At 33.9% G+C, this 21,511-nt stretch overlaps 2 protein-coding genes across 2 annotated transcripts; both read left to right on the top strand.

Annotated features, from left to right (window-relative positions):
- Positions 1 to 1,075: 1,075 nt before the first annotated feature.
- On the top strand, positions 1,076 to 16,001 carry LOC110868266 (delta(7)-sterol-C5(6)-desaturase). Its single transcript, XM_022117390.2, has 3 exons — positions 1,076 to 1,410; positions 14,138 to 15,196; positions 15,815 to 16,001. Exons 1-2 carry the CDS (start codon positions 1,191 to 1,193, stop codon positions 14,467 to 14,469), a joined length of 552 nt encoding a protein of 183 aa, XP_021973082.1. The 5' UTR covers positions 1,076 to 1,190; the 3' UTR covers positions 14,470 to 15,196; positions 15,815 to 16,001.
- A 939-nt stretch (positions 16,002 to 16,940) lies between these two features.
- LOC110866791 lies at positions 16,941 to 18,772 on the top strand. Its single transcript, XM_022115938.1, has 2 exons — positions 16,941 to 17,943; positions 18,021 to 18,772. Exons 1-2 carry the CDS (start codon positions 16,941 to 16,943, stop codon positions 18,770 to 18,772), a joined length of 1,755 nt encoding a protein of 584 aa, XP_021971630.1.
- Positions 18,773 to 21,511: the final 2,739 nt, after the last annotated feature.

Consider the following 21,511-nt stretch of genomic DNA (forward strand, 5'->3'; position numbering starts at 1 on the left):
CCGCTACCACCTCCCACCCTCACCTGCCGCCAACCACCACCACCTCCCACCCTCACCTGCCGCCGACCACCCACTATCTCCATCAACGCCTGAACAAACAAAAAATACAGAGCAACAAACTATCCCCAAATCTCCAAACTATCCACCCCTACGAAATCATCTGAACAAACAAAAAATACCCAAATCTCTTCTTCTCTCTCTCAAACCGAGTGAATGAAAAGTCAAAATTAGTCAACACTTAACAAAAACTGATCAAAATTGAAGTGAATCAGACAATTAGTAATGAAATTAGATCATAATCAAACATCTCACAAGTCAAAATCAGTCAACAATTAACAAAAACTTATCAAAACTGAGATAACTGTCTAATGGCAGTTAATCATCCCAACCTCTGAAATTCGCAGACAGGTTTTGTTCACAACTTCTTCTGGTTCAGGCAATTCACAGACACACATACCCTGGTTCTATTTCTCAAAATCAGAGTTGTATCCGATTAAATTATTCGGGTGAACCACTGAAATAATTTGATCTGAGAGTGACTACATCGCTCTCTGATGTAATCTGAAAATTCCCCAACATAAAGTAACCGAACCCGATATTGTTTTTAGGGTCAACTTTTGGGTAGTATTATATGTTGAACTCGGGTATCGGGTCAGATCGGGTATTGTTCGGGTCGGTTTGGGTAGTGGACTTTGCTCAACCCTAGAACATTTTGAGCATATAAGTGAAAAATTTGGCCCATGGCTTTATAGCCTGGTGGCATCTTGGGGGTGTGATAAGGCTTTGGGATCAATAGGTTCTGGGTTCGATTCTCACAAGGGGGTTTTCCTATATTTATTGGGTTTTCTCCTGAATTGGTGTATAGGCATTATGCCCAGTGGAGATGTATATGATCGGGTGGTTCCGCTAATGGCACGATGATATTCCGGTGGTCCGTCAGTGATCCAAATTTGCCGTTAAAAAAAAGGTGAAAAATTTGTTTAAACGTAAAACATTATAATGAAACACAGCTAGCATTTAATATATGAAAAATAGAAAAATATCTTCATAAGTTGACAACTGGCCGTTATATATCTATTGAGTATATAACTTAAAAGTCCACATGCACTCTCATCTTATTTGCCGCTAACCTCCGACAACAATTGGCCGGAAACAGCCACCTTCACCGCCGTGTTCATCAACCGTTTTCGATGGATAAAAACTATTTGCAACTGTTTGTTGACGAGACGTCGTTGACCAACCGAATGGTGCTAGGAACGCTGCTGCCGGAGAAGATATGGGAGCCGTTACCACACTTTTTTCAGACGTGGCTCCGGAACTACACCGCCGGAACCTTAGTTTACTTCATCACAAGTTTTCTTTGGAGCTTCTATTTTTATTACTACAAGCATAATATTTATGTTCCTAAAGGTATGTTTCTTGTTTTCATTTTGGTTATTTTTTTAATTTTGATCTTGTAGCTTATGACATTTTCTCAATATTTCATACGGCCTCATGTATGTCCACAGCCCATGTTTCTTACTGTATCTTTCAATAGCCGTCGCCAAAACACTTTTATCATTTGCACCACTCGGACGATTGTTCCATGCTTCTAGATAGATATATACCCGCAAACCATCCAATTTTTGTGTTGATCTCTCTAAATTTATAACTAATAGAATTGACCAATCAATATGTTTCTTGTTGCATCAAATGAAAAAATTGTTTACAAACTTGGTTCCAAAAACAATATAATTTTTAACACAAAACCGTATTATTAAAATACATAAATTTTAATACTTTGTTTAAAAAAAGTTAAATATTATAAATTGTATGAATGTAAAAAAATATTAACATATGGTCAGATCGGTAAAAATGTTAACCCACGCTCGTGGAAGAGCTTCCAACTCGACATGACTCCAAGGAATGCATTGCGCCTTTCCACTCCCATCTTCTTGTTCTTGTGCGATTTTAATACTTTGTTTAAAAAAAGTTAAATATTATAAATTGTATAAGTGTAAAAAAATATTAACATATGGTCAGATCGGTAAAAATGTTAACCCACGCTCGTGCAAGAGCTTCCAACTCGACTTGACTCCAAGGAATGCATTGCGCCTTTCCACTCCCATCTTCTTGTTCTTGTGCGTGTTTTCCACAATTTGTTCGTTTTTTCCTTTCTTGCTCTTCGTAGGTTGTGGTTGCGTTTCGGGGTTATTATCATCATCTACGCCTAAAGAAACGTAATCATGCAAGGCTTCGCTTTGATGCAACGCTTGTACCTGTGGCATTTGGGTTGGTTGTGATTGCATTTGCATTTTCATAGCAATGTGTTGTTGTTGGACTTGCATATGCCAAGCGTTTGGTGTTTGACTATAACCGTCAAATGTAAACATATTTGAATCAATCGGTGTCATGGGGTATACGAGTAGGGGTTGAGTCGAGGGAGTAGCGGGTGTGTTTGGGAAGAATGGTGGCTGGTTTGGTCAGCTCGGATCCATGATAACATTTGTAAAACTTGAGATTGTTTAAAGAGAATGTTTAAAGAATTGGAAGTGGGTGTGAATTAGGGGTGTTCAAAACCGGATATCTGAAAATTCGGATATCCGAATTTTTCGAATAACTGATTTCACTATCCGAATCCATATCCAAATGTTCGGATATCCGAATATCCAATTTTTATTTTTATTGTTTTTTAATATTCGAAACCGGGTATTTCGGATATCTGAATATAAATTTTCGGATACTTCAGATAATCTATAAAATATAAAAATTAAATTTTCGGATATTTCGGTAATTAGCTCGGTCCCTTTCAAACTATGCTAATTAACTCGGTCCATTTTGAACAATTCTTGAGAATTTCCACAAATTGTCCTCGTCAAACGTTTTCGTAACCTTGATCTTATGAAACACCTCTTGCTTTCATTCCTCGCAAGTGAATTAGTAAACTTGAAGACATCACAGTCGCATTCGATTATTGTTTCTGTTATGCAAATTCGTAAATAACCTGACGTATCTGCGAATTTCGGCCCACCGTCCCGATATCATATCTTGATTACATGCCTCACTTCCCACCTGCTTGTAGAGCAACTCTCTTATTTTAGTCCAAAATATTCTTGCTTTTTCTTTAGTCTGCTACATAAAAAAGAAGTTAATAAATGTTAAAAAAATATAAAAATACGAAACAAAAAAAATATTGAAATACTATACCTGCTTTTTCGATCCTTTGATATTTCAATCCAATCACCACAGAATGCAATTTTGATATTTCAATCCAACCCCGACCCGATTTTGTTTCACAGGAAGAGATCGGAAAGAAAATAGAAAAAAAAAAGTAAGAAAAATATAAGACTTTTTTTATGAACAAACTTCATTGAATATTGAACCAACCCCGATCCGATAACCGGTTACAAAAACCAGATACACTGAAAATACAAAACCACTTTATATTTGATGTGGTTTTACAATATTAAAAATGTATACAATTAACAAAATAACCAACTGGGGTAGCCCAGTTGGCCACCGACACCCACCTCTTCCCAGAGGTCCCGGGTTCGAGTCTTCAGAGTGCCATATGTCGCCCAGGATAAGAACTCGGTAGGGGGAATTCACCGCGGAGCTAGCTTGGTCGGGTAGCGGCTCCCGGAGTGGGATCACTCCGACGGTTAGGAGAACCGTGCTCTACCCCCCCCCCCCCACCCCCACCCCCCCTCCTCCCTACAATTAACAAAATATGAAATCTGACAGTAAATTAATCAGTATGAAAAGAAAAAATTCTAAACAAATTGAAATAGTGTACAACCAGACGGTCTGGTTCACCGGTCCAAACCATCCCCATGTGCTACCCCCTCTATAACACAAGTCTTGTTAACAATAAATATTTCTTTTAACTCTTGTGTTGATAAAGTCCAAAAACTATTATTATTGTTATTGTTAGTTTTTATAACCTTTTGTTAACATCAATAACATAAGTCTTATTAACAATAATTATCTTTTAAAGTGTGCTTTTAACTCTTGTGTTGATAAAGTCCAAAAACTATTATTGTTATTGTTAGTTTTTATAACCTTTTGTTAAAGAAAAGATTCATATGTTAAGTCAGACCATCTCTAGTACATGTCCTTAGCCTATGTGTTCCAAATGGCCCTATTGGAGATCAATGTCCTTCCAAAGTGCGGGTGTTCTGAGAGGGGAAAGAGTGAGGCCCGTAAAAAGGAGAGATGGAGATAATTTTAAACAGATCGTTTGACGTTGAGGGCAGAAGGTGGCATTTTTGTAATGCAGGTGAAAGGGCAGGTGTTCCGAGAGGGGAGAGAGTGAGGCCCGTAAAAAGGAGAGATGGAGATAATTTCAAATAAACAATTTGACGTTGAGGGCAGAAGGTGACGCTTTTACAATGTAAGTGAATGTAGGTCGTTTGTATTATTAAAAATAAGTAAGCTATACTTGACACATATAGATCCCTTAGTGTTTCACAAAATATGAACCCGTCATTATATTATACTATATATACAAACACAAGATGGGGGAATAGTGTCAGACGACACTTCTTCATTGATCCAACCAATTTATGATTTTATCCTCAGTTTAAAATTACAATTTCGTCCTCACTTCAAAATAACTTTTTTCCCGGTTTAAAATAAAATTATATTAAAAATGATACGATATTAGGAAAGGATAGTGTTGAGTGTTTCCCTACGTTTTCCTACCTTTGGGCCGCCGGCGAATATGAATCTTGGTTGAATAGTTTATCACCAATAATCTAACAAGGTCGCTTTCTTGATTTAATATTAAATTACTAGCTTACAAACTTGACCTGTGTATACAGTTGACTATAAAAAATATAAATTATTGATGTGTATATAATCATTATCAGTGAAATGATTTAGTATTTCAAAATTTGAAACAAAAAGAATTTACATGTTGAGCTATCTAAATATATTTTTCTAAACTTTTACTTCTTTTTTCAGTAACTATAATCCATCTTATTATATATATGGTTGTAAAACAATATCACTAAAAAATTAAAAATAATAATGATGATAAAACTGTAAGTGTTTAAAAAATATAATCTAATTTATGAAGTTGTGACAAATGAATATAAAATTATATTATGTATAGCAGTGATAAATAATGCTTTAATATAGATAGTGTTTTATAAATGTGGATAATAAGATGAGATACGAATATATCATAGTATAGAAACTATTACGTATTAAAAAATTCATACTATAAATAAAATATGGATTTTCAAAAATAAGACTAAAGTTTTTAAAAGTATAACTTTGAGTGTCAAAACAACCTCTTTAAATATTAGTCGGCGTTTAAAAATTCAAATCAAGACTTTATAAAACTATATAGCTTCTTTATTTAGAATGATGTGCTATTAAAATCAAGGTTAATATGTAACACTTAATGTTATTAGAAAGTTTAACCATTTTTATGATGAAATTATATATATAATGAGTTGGTTCCAGTACACAATAGTCATAGGTTAAAACATTTTTTTTTTCATTTTGCATCTAAACTCGGAAACTGAACAATCCAACCCAAACTAACATGGACCTGACCAACTCAAACTTTAAATAAATCGGTTATCGGGTCACTTTTTTTAAGAAAAAAACCCGAACAACCTGAACTTGCTGGTATGATTTGATTGTGAGGAAAAAACAATTAGATCTTTGCGCTAGACCAAGTTATAAAACCGGTTTCTGGTCCAACTTGCTGGTATGATTTTTTGTGAGGAAAAAAACTATCAGATCTTTGCGCTAGACCAAGTTATAACTGGCTTCTGGTCCAACTTGTTGGTATGATTTGACTGTGAGAAAAAAAGCTATTAGACCTTTGCGCTGGAACAACCCAATAACACAAAATACTTGTACTAAATATTTGTCATCGTAAATAAGTCTAAAACAACAACTTTAGTTGTTTTTATTATTATATTACATTTTTTTAAAATTTTATAGATTTATATTAAAAAATTTAAACACATATACTAAATCTATCTATACTATATAATAAAAGAAACCATTTTGAGGACACTTGTCATCATATTAGGCCATCTCTTATAGATAATTATTATTTTAGTTTAATCTCTTTTAATTAATTATAGATAATCCTCTTATTAACTATTATTTAGTTTAATAACTTATAGATAATTATTATTTAGTTTAATATCCTTCTCATTTATAATATTATTTATTTGAATTAATTAGAGTTAATTACTGTTTTCGTCCATGTGATTTGTCAAAAATCACTATTCAGTCAATTAGTTTAAAAGTTGCGATTTCAGTCCCTATTGTTTCACTTTCGTAACTATTTCAGTCCACGTCGTAACCATTTCAGTCCCTGTAATTAACAGAATAATGGATTGAAATTGTTACGAAATTGAAACCATAGGGACAGAAATGGTTACGAAAGTGATACCACAGTGACTGAAATTGTAATTTTTAAACTAATGGACAGAAATAGTGAATTTTGACAAACCACAGGGATGAAAACAGTAATTAACTCAATTAATTATTACTTTTATATTTATCTATTTATTTAAATTCAAACTTAGTTATCTAATTTGATCTTGACTATATATTTGAACGTTTTGTTTAGTTTGGTATCAAATAGATTTTACGAAACTTGAAATAAAATTAACTAATATTATTTATCATTTATATATTTACGGAGTTTTAAATAAAGGGTTACATTTATTGAGACTTCGTTAACAAATTTTGAAACAACAGAATAATCTATTTTTATCATGAAAACCAAACTTTGTATTAATATATTAAATATTTTTTTTCACTATACAAAATTACATTTACTCGACCCATGTAATACATGAGGTGTTTTAAAATATAACTTTTTTATTATTTGATATATAAAGTTAGATTTATTCAATTCGTATAATACACGTGGTTTTTTAAGGATATATATTTTTTTATTATTTAGTACAGAAAATTACATTTATTCAAACCGTGTAATACGCATATTTTAAAAGATGTTATTTTTTATTATTTTGTATATAAAATCACATTTATTCAACCCGTGTAATAAATGGGGTTTTTTAAGATGTATTATTTTATTATTTAGTAAAAAATATTACATTTATTCAAACCATGTAATACATGTGGTTTTAAAGATATAACTTTTTTTATTTGGTATATAAAATTACATTTATTCAACCCGTACAATATGATTCTTATAGATATAACTTTTTATTATTTAATATATAAAATTATATTTATTCAACCTGTGCAATAAAAGAGGTTTTTAAAGATACATTGTTTTATTATTTAGTATATAAACCTTATTTATTCAACCCGTGTAATACACGGGGTTATAACCTAGTATATAAATAAAAGAAAGTCACACATGTTAACCATGTAGATAGATTCCACATGCTTCACATAATTTCATGCTAACTACATTTTTTAGCTTATACTTATTGACACAAATGGAAAATGACTAGGGATGGCAAAAATACCTGAACCTGACGGGTATATCCGAAACCCGACACAAATGGGACGGGTATACCCGATACTTGATGGGTATAGGGTCGGGTATGGGATTGGTTTTAAAAAATTTTGCGGGTATGGGTCGGGTATAGGATTAGTTGATACCCGACCCGATTACCCGAAACCACATACCCGTTTACCCGAACTATATACCCGATCATATACCCGATTTTTTTAATTTATACTTTTATTTTCCATTAACCCTTGTCTATTAGTATTTTATTTTGTATGTTCATAACGTGAAAAAATAAATTTTCTTTTAGTATATGCATTTGATAATAGTATTTATATTTTATATGTTATGAAATATATGCATGTGAGTGTATAAGTATTATAAAGTTCTTATTAATTTATGATAAAATTTATATGTATTTAATGTATATTTTTAATTTATAATAGTTGTTGTATAAATAAAATAATATAATAATTACAATAGTAAAAAAATGTATTTAAAAATCACAACGTAAAATAATATAATAATTACAATAGTTGTCGTATCCGTTGCTCCTGTGACGTTGGGACGAGCATGTAAGACAAAAATCACCACATCCTTCTTCTCACACATATATACATACAACTCATATATATATATATATATAGAGAGAGAGAGAGAGGAAGGTTAACGTACATTACGGCTTAACGTACATCACGTACGACAGGTAATTACGCACATTCATTTTAAAATCACGCATGTTATAACTCAAAAATCCAAAATCACCCATGTTGAAACACAATAATCACGCATATTGAAAACATTAATCAAGCATGTTATAGAACAAATCACGCACGTTGTCGTACGTGAAGTACGTTAAGCCGTAATGTACGATATACTTATATATATATATATATATATATATATATATATATATATTAGATTCATCCCTCATTTCCATAGTTCCATCTCCTTTGTCTCATCCTCACACCCATCCTGCGTGACGCTGACATGGAGGGTCATTCTCCAAGGATGAGCCTCTCCCATACCGTATAGCCTGATGTGCCATACTAAAAATCGGTTTAGTAAAAAAAACATAAAATTCCACATTGTTGTAAAATCGCACCTAGCTTTCGATTAGTCTCCGATTAATCGTTAATCTCGGGGTTCGTCGAGTAATTTTCATTTAATCGGCCAGGTAATCGCTAGACGATCAACAATGATTAAATCCAATCCTAATCGACCAAAAATCAGTGGCAGTCTAGCGATTCTGTACATTCTGGCCAAAACCTATGAATTTTGGCAATTAATCCTATCTACTTCAAAATATGGATCGAAGAAGGTGTTAAAACATGTCAACTTAGAAAAATTACATATAAAATCGTAATCTAGTTATTTTTGATTAATTCCGATTCATTACTAGTCGATACCTCATCGACCAACTAGCGTCTAGCGATTCTTACGAAAATGAAATTTGGATTAATTTAAAATAGATAAAACTAAAAAATATAATAAAGTTGAATAATAAAATAAACATTTAGAAAAAAACAAAAAACATAAAATTCAGAGTAACAATAAATGAAACAAATTATCCTATATATTAATATACCAACCTTATGAATAGTAGATGTCACATCATCATCAATAGTAAACTTTTCTTATTGGTTCATATACCTCCACTCACATATTGACACGTGACAAAGTTAATGAATATGAATATTGTTACCCCACCCACACCCACCCCCTAGACAAAATTGTTGACTTCTTTTCCCCTATCACCCGAAACACCCAATGCTTAAGTGTACTTCTAATTTCATTTTTTAGATGTGATTTTATTGTAGTTTTTTTTACTCTTTTAAGTTTCAAAGGAAGTAATACACTTTGCTGATCTGAAAAAGACACCACTAACAAAACCTAGAAATGAAGCATGATAAAGATTTTAACACAAAGATTAAACCTAGAAACCAAACATGTGACGCAAGAAATCTAAAAGAAAAAAAACGTTTTAATGCTTTATAATCATATATGCTAACCACAATGTAAATCGCGCAACGCGAATCGGGCAATGACCCTAGTTTAAAAGTAATAAACGACGAAGTGCCAAATAATAAGTTAAGAGATCTCCATGTAATATTAGTGTTCATGTTGTTCTATTCAATTCTAACACTGAGCATTTCATTTTTTTTTTAATTTGAGTATGCTATATTTATAGTTTTCTTAATTTAAAAAAAAAATGTTTTACTAGCTATAAATTTATGTGATTGTGTAACGTTACGTGATTATGTTCCAGTACGTAATTGTGTATGAGAACATAATCAGTGAATACCTAAATCAAGTACCATGTGTGCAAAAGCAGTAACAAAATACTCAATGTAATAATTACGTACAATGTATGCAAAGCAGTAACAAATGCTCTATGTAACACTACACCTATAATCACGTAACAATCACGTAACGACTTTTATTACATATCTCACCGCGTAATAGCATAAAAACAATTAAGTTATCATTATATTAAATATATAATCACGCAATAAGCAAAACTTAGTAAAAAGAACATTACACAATAAAAAAAACTATAATAATGTAATTAGGCGCTGATACATAATCGCGAGTACACTTTATACATATGGTACGTGATTATAGATATAGGGTCATACTGAACATTTGTTACTGCTTGCATATATGGTACGTAATTACGTACTAGAACATAATCATATAAAATATTTTTTTAACAAACTAAGAAAACTATAGTAATAGCCTACTCAAATTAAAGAAAACGAAATGATCATCGATACAGTGTAATTAAAAAAATTCTTGTATAAAAAGTTATAGTCGTTTGAAAATTAGAGATGAAGTAGAGTCACGAGATAACCACAAATATCGACTTTTACCTTCAAATACCGCTACCGTACCGATACCATACCGATACCGTACTGTACCGACATATTTCGGTATATGTATCAGTACCCAGTTTTGGCGAAATTCGAAATCGAGATTTTCAGAATCGGGACAATATCAGGACGGGGTCGGGATTTGCTCATCCCTTTTGTACATACCCTTCCTTTTGAAAATTGAAAAAGATTTACACTTTAGATAGAAAATCCCTTTGTATCCGATTCCATTTATCTTACATCTAAAACAAATAACGATAGACACGCATATTTACCCGATATTCTCTCTTTTTTATGTCAGTGACGTTGATAAAATATTAATATTAATTTAATACACTATACTATACTAATATATAATTTAGCCAAAAAATTATATAACCAAAAAATTTCCTGGCTTTGCCATTGTGCAAGTGCTTGTTTGATTATGATGATGATAAACCGGGTGCCAAAACAAGAACCTTGTTGAAACCACTTATAGATTTGTTCTTTAGAACACAATGGTTTTATTTGTTATTTATTTATTTATTTTGGAGTTAATTGCCCGGATGGTCCGTATGGTTTCACGTTTTTTCACGTTTAGTCCCCACCTTTCGGAAATAGTAGGTATGCTCCCTATGGTTTGTCATTTTGTTACTCGGATAGTACCCTGACATTTACTCAGGGGACTATCCGAGTAACAAAATGACAAACCATAGGGAGCATACCTGCTATTTCCAAACTAACTGACAACTACTCGGGGGGCTATCCGAGTAACAAAATAACAAACCATAAGGAGCATACCTACTATTTTCAAAAGGTGGGGACTAAACGTGAAAAAATGTGAAACCACAGGGACCATCCGGGCAATTAACTCTTTATTTTATTGAGTTAATAGCCAAAATGGTTCATGAGGTTTGCTCACTTTTGCCATTTTAGTCCAAAATCCATTTTTTTTTAAATCTGGGTCCCTGAGGTTTGCATTTTGTTGCCATTTTAGTCCAAATTTCAAAAAAAGTCTAATTTTGTCAGGATTTCTTACTGAATTTTGTCTTCTTCCTCATTTCTCATAAGAACAAAATTGTCATTATAGATTATTATAAACTAATTTATATTAAAAAAATAACAAAAAAAGCCTCAAACAACTTTAAATAACTCTAATCAATCGATCAAAACACTCTTGATAATCTATAACGACAATTTTGCCCTTATGAGAAATGAGGAAGAAGACAAAATTCAGTAAGAAATCCTGATAAAATTAGACTTTTTTGAAATTTGGACTAAAATGAAAACAAAATGCAAACCTCAGGGACCCAGACTTAAAAAAAATTAGATTTTGGACTAAAGTGATAAAAAAGAGCAAACCTCAGAGACCATTTTGGCTATTAACTCTATTTTATTTTTTTGCATGTATCACTGCTATAACAATAGCAAATAGTTTTCTTTTAAAGTAATTTCATTTAAAAAACATGTTATAATTTGCTTTGGTACTTAAAAAAATGGTCATATATGAACATAACTTTAATAAATAATGATCGGTATTTTAATAAATACATTTAACGAACAACTCCTTTGTAAGGGGCTGTTTGGTAGCCACCGAATGTTCATTAAGAGGCTACCTCTTAATGAAACCATTAAGAATTTTACCAATGAGAAGGTAGAAGAATGTGACATGTGATGATTACCATTCAGAGGTTACCTCTTAACCATTCAGACTTGAGGTTACCTCTTATTCATTCAGAGGTTTTAAACCATTAAGAGGTAGCATCTGAATGGTCATTAAAAGGCTACCAAACAGCCCCTAAGTAATATACACACTAAATCCTTACACTTTCAACATGTACACTCTCACCGTTTATTTTTATTTTTATTTTCATATTTGTCTTTGTTCATTTTACACTACTTACCCCTCTAGTTGAGAGTGAGACAAAGAGGAACCTACTAACTTGTTATAAGAGTGTTATATATTAATCAAGAGTCACAACCTTGGTAGACTCGCATGTTAATTGAACCCTTGTATTAAACATACTCATTGCGCTTTCTTTGGGTATGAAACAATGATGGATCTAGAAAATCTTTTGTAATAATCCAGGAATACGTGTTGCTTCATAGACTTTGAAGCCACGTGTTGTTGTTATTATTGGCAAATTTAGATTCCTAAATATTGTTTAATTTTGTCAAAAAAAAATCATAAAATTGAACTTTCATTTATTTAGATGGTAGACAAAGTATAATATACTTCACATTATTAGAATTTAGATCTTTAGTTAAAAATCTTCATATGTATTGTTAGTTAAGTCACATATGTTGCCTAATAATAATTAGTTTGTTTAATAAACAAGTTCGTGGCCCGGCTTCACATATGAAGCTCGCACCGGATCACAAGCCTAACCGGGTATTATTTCAATAGTTTTTATTTAATATACATTGTATATTAATTAAATTTATATATGTTTTATATTAACTGAATTTGTATAAATCGTTATAAAAATAACTAAATAATTATATATAAAAGTTATAATAATATATATTCATAAATAATAAACGAGCTGAGCCCGAAGAAGCTCGTTATTTAAATATACGTTTCAAAACGAGCTAAGCTCAAACAAGAGCTTTTGCAAGTTTAACAAGCATAGTCGACTCAACTCGGCTTGTTTAACCCGAACTCGTCTTATATTAACCACAATTTTATTTTCTAAAACCATGGGCAAATGAAACCATGCATAAAAACATAAGTATTATTTAATCACCTACTCCATCCTCACATTAGCCATTGTTATCTCAAAATGAAAGAGTTAGAACACCTGCAATTATTTGTGAACGAAACCAGTGTGTACAATCAACTAGTGATCGGAAATTTGTTGCCGGAAAAGTTATGGACTCCGGCCCCACACCTACTTCAAGGCTGGCTCCGTAACTTCATTGCTGCCACCTTTCTTTACTTGTTTACTGGTCTCATCTGGTGCTTCTACATTTACCACTTTAAACGTAACCTTTTTGTTCGTAAAGGTTAGAACAATATCAACTATGGTATAATAGTTTATTGTTTTTTTTTGGTTGGTTTTTATTTATGGGTTTTGTTTAGTTTGAATCTTTAGACGATTTCGTATCGTTTTACAATTTCACTACTAGAAAACTGACAATTTTTTAGTGATAATTAAATCACTGACGATTACCCTCATAAAAGTGGTTGATTCAAATCTTTACAGGCGCAATGTTAGGCGGTATTTAGGTGTATAAAAAACTTACGAGCATTTTCATCAATTTAAAGAGAGAAGAGTAAAATGCTAAAATGGTTTCCGAGTTTAGGTCACTTTTGTCATTTCAGTCAAAAAATAAAACATTTTATATCTGGGTCCCCTGAGGTTTCATTTTTGTTGTCATTTTCATCTAATTAGTAAATTGCGTTAAAATTTTCTGTTAACTTTTCCCCTTAATTTTTGTCGTTTTCCTTATTTAAATGAAGGGCATAATCGTCATTTTATGCCATAATAAATTTTAATTAAATGAGGAAAACGACCAAAATGGGAAGAAGTTAGCAAAAATTCTAACCTAGTTTGCAAATTGGATGAAGAGAGCAACAAAAAAGAAACCCCAAGGACGCAGATACAAAAAGCTAGTTTGCAAATTGGATGAAGATAGCAACAAAAAAGAAACCCAGGGACGCAGATACAAAAAGTCTAATTTTTGAACTTAAGTGACAAAAGTGGCCTAAACTCGGGTACGAGTTTAGCATTTTACTCAAGAGAGAAAAAAAATCAATTGACTCGAACTTAAAACTTGATCTTTTGTAACAATTTATATAATCAAACATAATTCTTGTTTTATTAAAATCTTTATTGGTATGCAGATGCTATCCCTTCTAGGAAATCAATGCTTCTACAAATATATGTTGCAATGAAGGCTATGCCATGGTACTGCCTTCTTCCCACGGTCTCGGAGTACATGGTCGAAAACGGATGGACCAGATGTTTTTCGCGGATAAGTGATGTCGGATGGTTCTCCTACACTTTCAACTTGTGTTTGTATCTAGTGATTGTCGAATTCGGCATCTACTGGATGCACCGCGAGTTGCATGACATTAAACCTTTGTACAAATACCTTCATGCAACTCATCATATCTACAACAAACAAAACACACTTTCACCTTTTGCTGCTATGTTTCCTAAAGGGTTGTGTTAAACGTAACTCTCCCTCTCTATTTACTCTTTGTTGTGCCCCCTTTAAGTTGTCAGCTCACTTAGGGGTGTAAACAAGCTGAGCCGGGCCCTAGCTTGCTTAAGCTTGAGCTTTACTCGTTTAAGTGTTTAACCGACGAGAGTTCAAGCTCAAGCTAGCTCATTTCGGTCTTTCACTACTACAAAATAGAGCATAAGACGGTGTTCAATATTTGGTTTAGACGGTGTTATTAAAATAACACCGTCTTAAAATCAATTCCTCACATGACCGTTGTGCAAATCCAATTAAAATATTCAACAAAATTCCATAAAACACCGTCTTATGCTTCAACACCGTCTTATGGTTACATACGCACCCTTTAGACGGTGTTCCCTTTGAACACCGTCTTATATGCTCATGCTTTAGACGGTGTTATTTTAATAACCCCGTCTTAAAATCAAATCCTCACATGACCGTTACACCAACCCAATTAAAATAATCAACAAAATTCCATACAACACCGTCTTATGCTTAAACCCCGTCTTATGTGTACATAGCACCCTTTAGACGGTGTTACCTTTGAACACCGTCTTATATACTCATCAAATTCAAATCGCAGAAGCTCCAACAACCCACCAAATCTTCATCTTTCTTCCAACTTTCTCACCTTCTTCATTCTCTCATCTTCTTCATCCAACTTTCTCACCTTCTTCACTTAATTTCATCATTAAGAAGCTTTTAAAGCTTTAAGGTTAGTTTCTTTTTTCTTTACATATGTTATTTAATGTTTTTTAGTTTTATAAATAGTTTTAAATGTGTTTAGTTATATGTTTTTTTTTATTAGAAATTGAAGTTGTCTTTTGTTTTTCTAAGGCATTAATGTATTTTATATGTGTTTAACATTGTTATAATTTATTTTCAGTGATATATGAAAATTTTCTATCTTAATTTACATATAGATGTTATATATTTACATTTACATTTACATATAGGTATATAAATATATATTTAGGTAACCCTTTAGAATTACCCGTCCAAAATTTATCTAATAGAGATAAATTTTGGATTGTCCCGTTCGGGACTGTTTTTTGAATATTCTATCTCATTTAGGATATGTATACATTTTAACGAACTGTCATTTAAGAAAAGATCGGTTGGTATTTCCTCTACTCTCACGGGTTTGCGGTTTTTCGCATACTTGGGGAGTTAAGGGGAAATGCTGCCGATTTTTTCTTAAATGTCGTCTCGTTAAAATGTGTACTTCTGAGATAGAATATTCAAAAAGTGGGTTAGGATTCACCTCCTTAGAAAACCGGTTTACATCATCCGTATACGCTCATATCATTTTTTTGTTTATTTGAATTTTCAGATGGATCGCGATTGGATGTACTACCGAAATCGTACAGATGAAATATATATAATGGGTGTTCAAAGTTTTCTTAAGGCCGCCGAAGCTCATCGCGTGAATATGGGAGATCGATTAATATTTTGTCCCTGTGCATCGTGTACAAATTTTCAAAAATTTGATATCAAAGAAATAAACTTTCATTTGTTTAGATATGGTTTTATGCCTGGATATACTTGTTGGTCAAAGCATGGGGAATCTCTTGCTAATCGTAGCACATCGTCTTTCAAAATAGACAATGACAAAAAGGATAATAAAGAACAATATATTGATCACGAAAAATTCACTTTAAATGACGACAAAGACAACTTCAATGACATGTATAATGATTTAGAGACTAATATTGGTGATGATGAGCAAGAAAAATTAAGAAAATTACTTGAAGATGAGGAAAAACCGTTATATGCTGGTTGTAAGAAATACTCGAAACTAAGTGCTGTTTTGAGATTGTCTACCCTAAAGTCAACACACGGATGGAGTGATAAGAGTTTCACAGATCTATTAGTGTTATTAAATGACATGCTTCCAGAAGGCAATGAGTTACCACTTTCGTTATACCAAGCAAAAAAAAAAATGATGTGCCCGATGGGATTGGAAGTTGAAAGAATACATGCATGTCCAAATGATTGTATGTTGTATAGAAACGAGTTCAAAAATGATCATACATGTTTTAACTGTGGCGCATCAAGGTATAAGCGTAAAAGCAATACAGATGAAGTTGACGATGATGTGGCAAAAAATGGACCACCAGCTAAAATGTTGTGGTATTTTCCTATTATACCAAGACTGAAACGATTATTTGCAAACGAGAAGGAATCAAAATTGGTAATGACATTAATGTTTATTTGTCTCCATTGATAGATGACCTTAAAACTCTATGGAACCCAGGTGTTAACGTGTATGATTCTTATAAGAAAGAATATTTTGATTTGCGTGCCATGATATTTTGCACCATCAGTGATTTTCCAGCGTATGGTAATTTGTCAGGATATAGTACGAAAGGTAGACTAGCTTGTCCTATTTGTGAAGATGACACAAGTTCAATGACACAAGTTCAATATGGTTAAGTAATTGTAGAAAAACCGTGTACATGGGACATCGAAGATTCCTTCCGGAAAATCACGATTATCGGAACAGAACAGTGGAGTTTGATGGAAAAATTGAGCATGGAAAAGTAAGGGAAGAATTTGATGCATTTTCACGAGTAAGAAATTTAAATGTCGTGTTGGGGAAAAAAACTCAAGGGAAAAAAACAAAAGAGAAAAAAACAAAAGGGAAAAAAACAAAGGGGAAAAAACTCATCCTGAACCATCCAACATTTGGAAAAAAAAAGTCTGTCTTTTGGGATTTGCCTTACTGGGAGCATTTACAAGTTAGACACTGCTTAGATGTCATGCATATTGAGAAAAATGTATGTGAAAGCCTGCTTGGATTATTGTTAAACATTCCCGGGAAAACTAAAGATGGGATCAATGTCCGTAAAGACATGCAAGAAATGGGAATACGTGAAGGGCTTCATCCTTTTCCGCACCCTAAAGGTTTTTTTCTACCACCAGCATGCTACACAATGTCAAACAAGGAAAAAAGAATGTTTTGTGAATGTTTACACGGTATTAAAGTTCCATCCAGCTATTCAGCAAACATTAAAAGGTTGGTGTCATTGAAAGATTCTAAATTGCTTGGTATGAAGTCTCATGATTGTCATGTTTTGATGACACATATGATTCCTATTGCAATCCGTGGATCATTACCAGATAAAATCCGACATACAATCACAAAGCTTTGTTTGTTTTTCAACACAATTCATTCGAAAGTAATTGATCCACAATCACTTGAAAGTTTGCAAAAAGAAATAATCGTCACGCTCTGTGAACTTGAGATGTATTTTCCGCCGTCGTTTTTTGATGTGATGGTTCACCTGGTAATCCATATTGTAAGAGAAATTCAGGCTTGTGGTCCTGTATTTCTACGCTACATGTACCCTTTTGAAAGATACATGGGTTTCTTAAAAGGTTATGTAAAAAATCGTAGTCGGCCTGAGGGTAGCATTGTTGAAGGATATACTTCCGAAGAAGTGAATGAGTTCTGCCCAGGTAATAATATCATAACATTTATAATATATTAGTTTTATTACGTATAATTAACAATGCAATGCTTGACTTATCCACAGGTTATTTGAATGGTGTCAAAAGTATTGGTGTTCCTCAATCTCGTCACTCGGGTAGACTTCAAGGGAGAGGAGGTGTTGGTATGAGAACAATATTCCCAAGTTACGATTCTTTACAACTTGCACATTTTGTTGTCTTACAACACATGGCATGTATTGCTCCTTACGTTAACGAACACATGGAAACATTACAGTCGACATACCAGGGTAGGACAGCATATTGGTATAAAAAAAAGCATAACGAAGAGTTTGCTAGTTGGTTGAAAAGTAAGGTAATGGCAAATGGCCAAGGAGATGTTGATCTAGTTGTACAGAAGTTAGGTCAAGGTCCAAATATTAATGTAACATCTTACCAAGGGTACGACATTAATGGTTATACGTTTTACACCAAAGATCAAGATGGGAAAAGTACAATGCAGAACAGTGGAGTTACTGTAGTAGCCACATCGACCCAGTACGATAGGACGAATCGTGATATACTTACAAGAATTGCTAAAAATTCTTATTACGGTGTTATACATGAAATATGGGAATTGGATTATGGTTTCACCACCATACCTGTGTTCAAATGTAAGTGGGTGAATAACACTAGAGGCGTTACAGTTGACAAATATGGATTTACACTTGTGGACCTTAACACAGATGGCTATGCATCTGAACCATTCGTTTTAGCAAAACTAGTAACACAAGTGTTTTTTGTCAACGACCCGAGCAAACCAAAATGGGATATCGTAGTGCAGGGTAAAAGAAGTTGATGTGTGTAAAATGCAACATATAAATCACATCAATTAAGGCATAAAACTAACCCTTTTTTAGTACTAGTGTTGGAAAAAGAGTGTTTTTGTCTTCCTTTTGTAATTTCAGGATGAAATGAGCTCAAAATCACAAAAGAAGCAAAAAGACAACTAATTCTACCATAAATACAAGAAAAAGGAACAAAAGTGGATTGCCCGGACCCTCAACGGCACCTCCCAAGGCAAAGGAGAAGAAACAGAGTCTGAACACGCCCCGTGTCCAGCGAACACGGGGGCGTGCCCAGGAAGCAGCAGAAAAGACAAACCGGTAGAAGCTTCCATTGCCCACCACGGGGCCGTGTCCAGCGAGCACGGGGGCGTGGTGAAAGTACAGCAGGCGCATTAATTGTAATTCGCAATTACAATTAATGAGGAGAGAGAGTGTCAGGCGGGCACGGGGCCGTGTCCAGCGGACACGGGGCCGTGTCCAGCCTTCTGTTCAGCCTATAAATAGAGGAGCTTGGCTTCATTCTCTCTCATCCCTTGGCACACCACCTCTCTCACACCTCATCCACCACCCACCACCACCATAACACCATCATCCACCACCATCATCCATTGTCCATCGTAGAGTGTGTGAGTCGTCTCGGGATCCAAGATTGATCGTAAGAGTTCTTGACAATCAAGGCCATGGTTGCCTAAGTCTCTTACATCACTTGGTGAAGACAAGTGTTTAGCATAATACTTTTTATTTTTAATCTTTTGCACTTTTTATTTGGTTTTGTATTAATGACTTTAATAACTAGTTACTTATGTTGAAGGTGATCTTTCCTTATCGTTTGTCCGTGGTGTCTTGGCATTCTTTTACTGTCTATATAAAATAAAAGATTTTCACCATTCATATCTCCACGGTCTATATGGAGGTATGTTGGCTACCTGGTCGGGGGTTAAGGGAACGGTTTGGTAAGGGTCTTGCCCTTGTTCAGCGTTTAGAGGTCCTGCTTGGGACCTGGGTCAAATTTAGTAGGATCTCCTTCAATGCCCATAGGTATTGGATGGCGGGGATCCAAACTCTTTGACCCCCTCATAAGTTAACTACTATTAATACTATAACCCGGCTATTTAGGACTGTATCCCTGCTGACTCAGACTACTTAGCCGAGGGTAACGTCACCGCCAGAAGCGGGGCCTACCACAATTTGCATTAATAACTTAATTCATTATCTTTCAATAATCCGACCCTTTAGGATTGTATCCTTGCTGACTCAAACTACTGGGTTGAGGGTAACGTCGCCTTCAAAAGAGGGGCCTACTTCAATAACTAAGATAATCTCTTAAACAAGTGCAAAAGTGCGAAAATAATCAAAGGTTATACTAATACACGTGTCGGATCCAAGTGATTCATCTTGTCTATCTGTTTTTATTTTATTTTTATTTTCAGCATTTAGTTAGTTTTTATTTTTCTTAGTTTAAAACATTTTTCTAACTTTTTGATTTGATTAGACGTTGAGGATAAACCGGTATTAAAAGCTCTTGTGTCCTTGGACGACCTCGGTATCTTACCAACACTATACTACGTCCACGATGGGTGCACTTGCCCATATGTGTGTTTAGTGTTAGTGAATATCGTGTTTTATAAATTTAAAACTTGGCTAAAAGTGTAAAAAGGGCTTAAATATATATCAAAAATATAACACACTTCACGCACATCAGAAGTATTGTTGGTGTTGATGATGTCGTCGACGATGAAGAACACGACCAGCTTGACGACCTACCACCATTTTCTGTTGGTATTCAACCGGTGCATGATGTAATCGATGGTTCCGCCACGTACAAAAGAACCGACCACCACGATGGGATATATGTTGACGGACCACGTTTAACTAAGCGAAAAAGGTTTTAGATAAATTTATATATAGTTTTTCTTTATTACAATTTTATTATATAGTTGATGGGGTATGGTACTAAACCCGACCCGAGCGGTCGGACTACCCGTTACTTATTGCTTTTATATTACTTATTTATTATTGTTGTTACTAACCCAACCGCGAGGCCCAACGCGTTGTAGTTTACACTACTTTGGGTCGGAGCTTGTAGAGATAACCCCTAACTGGGCCTGGCCCATTGAGGTTAGGGGAGGCCCATATCCCCCTATATAAAGAGGTCTTCACCTCTTGAATAGGGTAGAGCATATTGAGCCACCACACTTTTTGTAGCTGGAAACAGGAGAACTTCTCCTACCGGCAATCTCTACAGCTCCACTTTCTTTTCTTCTCCATTGCAGATCTAGGTTCAAGAGGAAGAACAAGGTGTGATTCTTCACCCTTATGTAGAGCGCGGTCCAGTCATCCCGGCGGTGATACCGTGTTTCTTCATTGGCGCCCACCGAAAATTTTATACATTTGTTGATCACATCTCGTTTCTCTCTACTCGATTTTCAGATCTCATTCTTCTTACATGATTTTTCATGTTTCAAACTTCCAGATCTGTTTTATTAGAGCTCAAAAAAGGAAGTTATCGATAAACATTTCATTGATCTGTTCTTTCTATGGTCAAGAAACCAGATTTATGTTTCTGATACACAACTGCATATTCCAGATCTGAATCCAGTCTTTTCTTTCTCTATTGCAATGTATTTTGCATTTTTTTTAGGATCTTGTGTTATCCTTATCCCATGATCACACGTACTAAAAGTGTGGTGGATTTTATTTTATTGTGATAAGAAATGTCATCGTTTGACGTATCACAGTGGAAAAAGGAA

Source organism: Helianthus annuus, chromosome 15, assembly GCF_002127325.2.
Source record: "Helianthus annuus cultivar XRQ/B chromosome 15, HanXRQr2.0-SUNRISE, whole genome shotgun sequence".
NCBI classification, from domain to species: Eukaryota; Viridiplantae; Streptophyta; class Magnoliopsida; order Asterales; family Asteraceae; genus Helianthus; species Helianthus annuus.